This window comes from Etheostoma spectabile, chromosome 9, assembly GCF_008692095.1.
Source record: "Etheostoma spectabile isolate EspeVRDwgs_2016 chromosome 9, UIUC_Espe_1.0, whole genome shotgun sequence".
Lineage (NCBI taxonomy): Eukaryota > Metazoa > Chordata > Actinopteri > Perciformes > Percidae > Etheostoma > Etheostoma spectabile.
The window spans coordinates 1542106-1545057 of NC_045741.1; the positions used below are offsets into that span (position 1 = coordinate 1542106).

Genomic DNA, 2952 nt, shown 5'->3' on the forward strand with positions numbered 1-2952 from the left:
AGGGAACATTTCACAAGTAGAAGGAAAAATGGATTGAGTAAAATTTCAGGAAATTTTGGACGCTAACTTGATGCCATCTGTGAAAAAGCTGAAGTTAAAGAGAGGATGGCTTCTACAAATGGATAATGATGATCAAAATCCACGGTGGATTACATCAAGACGCTTAAACTGAAGGTTTTGCCATGGCCTTCTCAATCTCCTGACCTCAACATAATTGAAAATTTACGGATAGACCTTAAAAGAGCAGTGCGTGACAGACAGCCCAGAAATCTCAAAGAACTGGAAGACTTTTGGAAGGAAGAATTGGCGAAGATACCGCAAACAAGAATTGAAAGACTCTTGGCTGGCTACAAGAAGTGTTTACAAGCTGTGATACTTGCCAAAGGGGGCAGTACAAGGTATTAACTCTGCAGGGTGCCCAAACTTTTGCAGATGCCATTTTTGTTGTTATTTTGAAAGTGTAAATGATGGAAATAAAATCTAACTTTTTGTGACATATTATATGAATGTCTAATCTGTCAGTTGATGCCTTTGAGATTTTTCAGTCTTTTCTTGGCTTCTTTATGTACATTATTTCAATTTTTTACCTGGGTTACCCAAACTTTCGAGCCCCACTGTATGTCCTATTTACACACCAAGCTGTCGTTATTCAACGATGACAAGGTTAAAAAAAATAAAATAAAAATAAAAAAGGGTTTTTGCATTATATCACCCTTTTAAGTTTCCAAATGACTGAAGATATTATTCTTTTTAATTTGACAATGTAGTATGGTAAATTGAGAACAAAAGCCAGATATTATATTGCATACAAGTCCAGTCTAAAAATGGCAAAGCAACATGTGCTTTAAAAAAAAAGAAATGTAAAAATCGAGAATTTAATCTGTGACCTTAGAATCAAAAATTTAATTAAAGATTTGGAGAATTGTGACACCCCTAATCATTACACTGTTGCTGTACTTTTTCTGTCTGCATTTGCTCATCTTTCCCTCTTCTAGTCTCATCATTCTCATGGAAAATACCATCCAATACCACCATGACAGTGGGCTATCTGAGTTATGAAATAATACACTGCAATCGGCAAGCATCTTTCTGTGGAGCATTTCTGGATAGGCTCATCCGCAGAAAGTTTAACCCATTCCAAATTTTTTTTTAATTGGACGAAACTTTCGGAGGCAGTGTATAAACCTTGACACAACGCAAGATTGTGATTATTTTTCTCTTTTAACTCTGTATACAATGACCTTAACACTGGAAAGAAGGCCAGTTTTATTTAGTTTTTATTAATGCCTTTGCCTGCGTCTGATTTTTCCCCCAAAGTCACGGCTATCATGTTTTTTCACAATCCAGCCAAAATGTTTATTTTTTTCCCCAGAATGGTAAATCTCTGACCACATATCCTGTCCCGGGTGTTTTGGAACGTGTTGCAGGCATCAAATTCAAAATGAGTGAGTATTTACAAAAAAAGTTTATCAGTTTGAACATTAAAAATCTCATCTTTGTAGTGTATTCAACTAAATACAGGTTGAAAAGAATTGTCAAATTGTGTTCTGTTTTTATTTACATTTTACACAACATCCTGCATTGGAATTGGGGTTTGTATATAATATGTCTATTTAATGTAAGACGCGATTGTATGTCAGTAGTCTACATGAAATTTCCCCCCCATTTAGAGTCCAGTTTTAATTTTTTTTTGCAGTCTGGGTTTGGGTTAGCCTATTTTCTTTTTGTCCCACTGTACTGTAAAGAGTCCTTTGGTTTCATGAAAGGCACTATGTAAATAAATCTAAGTTATCGTTATTACAATGGGTGCTCTTGCTAATGTTTTGGCTGGTAACAGTGACACCCAGTTTAGCTCATATTACAGCCAAATTACGGGAAATTAACATATGTAACATGTGAAATGCAATGATGTATCGGTAACGTAAAATGAATGATTTCCTGTCTGAGTGAAACATTTATCGCAACTATATTACCTCCCCGTAATGCTAACTCAGTACTACAATGGGTAACACATGACACAAGACCTTCTCTAGCGTGTGCTGGCTGGTGCCATAATTAAATGTCCATGAGAGGAACGAATGCATTTTCCTACCGTGGACATTTAATTACGCCACCAGTCGGCGCACGCTAGAGAAAGTCTTTATGACAGCAAGTGTGGTAAAAACACTACTGATTTTGTATAAAGTGGTTGCTAGAACCAACAAAAACTGAAAGTTCTACAATAAGGCACCATATGGAGTTTTTGACCGCTATGGAGCAATTAATTTAAAAGGTGGTTCTCATTTATCTATCACCAGTGTAATGCTCATTCGAAACATGCCTGTTCGGAATTGGCCAATTGCTTGGCCTCATGTATTGCTGCTTACAGCCTTTGAACCTCTTGCCCCCAAATTCCACAGGATGCAGAACGGCTGCAGATCGGCTCTGCTGCGTGCCGGCGCCATGCTCTGCCGTCCGTCAACACCCACCAGTTCAGGATTTCTACGGCTTGGAACGGCTGCGGCCACGACTGACAGCCCAAGTCTCGACAACCCACAATATCTTGCATATTCATGTAGACTAGAGCCACAAAAACAGTTTGTTTCCCTCCAGAGGAATAGAGGAGGCAACTCTGTGCTGTGTTTTCAAAGTGTAGTGCAGGGAAATACGATCTGAACAAGCTGGAGTCAAATTCCTTGTGTATGTGTTCACACCTTCTTTGCCATTAAAGCGGATTCTAATAAACATAATTTTGTATTCAAAAAACCTCTACGTGGTTCGTATTAGTATTGTCATACTGACTTGATAGAACAGTGAAAACAAATCTATACCTGAAGTTTTCTTGCCATGTAGACAACCTCATGCGAAGGTGGATTGTATTTGTAACAGTTGGAGAACATCAGTCTGACATCAGCGGCAAATTCCTTTGCAATTGCATACTTACGTTGATCCATTTTTGTCTGTGGACAAAAA

At 37.9% G+C, this 2952-nt stretch overlaps 1 protein-coding gene across 3 annotated transcripts in view; it reads right to left on the reverse strand.

Moving 5' to 3' along the window:
• Positions 1–2952, reverse strand: part of brdt (bromodomain, testis-specific) — a 44920-nt gene that overhangs the window by 30138 nt on the left and 11830 nt on the right. For all 3 annotated transcript variants that reach the window (XM_032526556.1, XM_032526555.1, XM_032526553.1), the window contains exon 7: positions 2811–2939. In XM_032526556.1, the coding sequence (XP_032382447.1) occupies positions 2811–2939 (129 nt within the window). The remainder of the gene's footprint in view (positions 1–2810; positions 2940–2952) is intronic.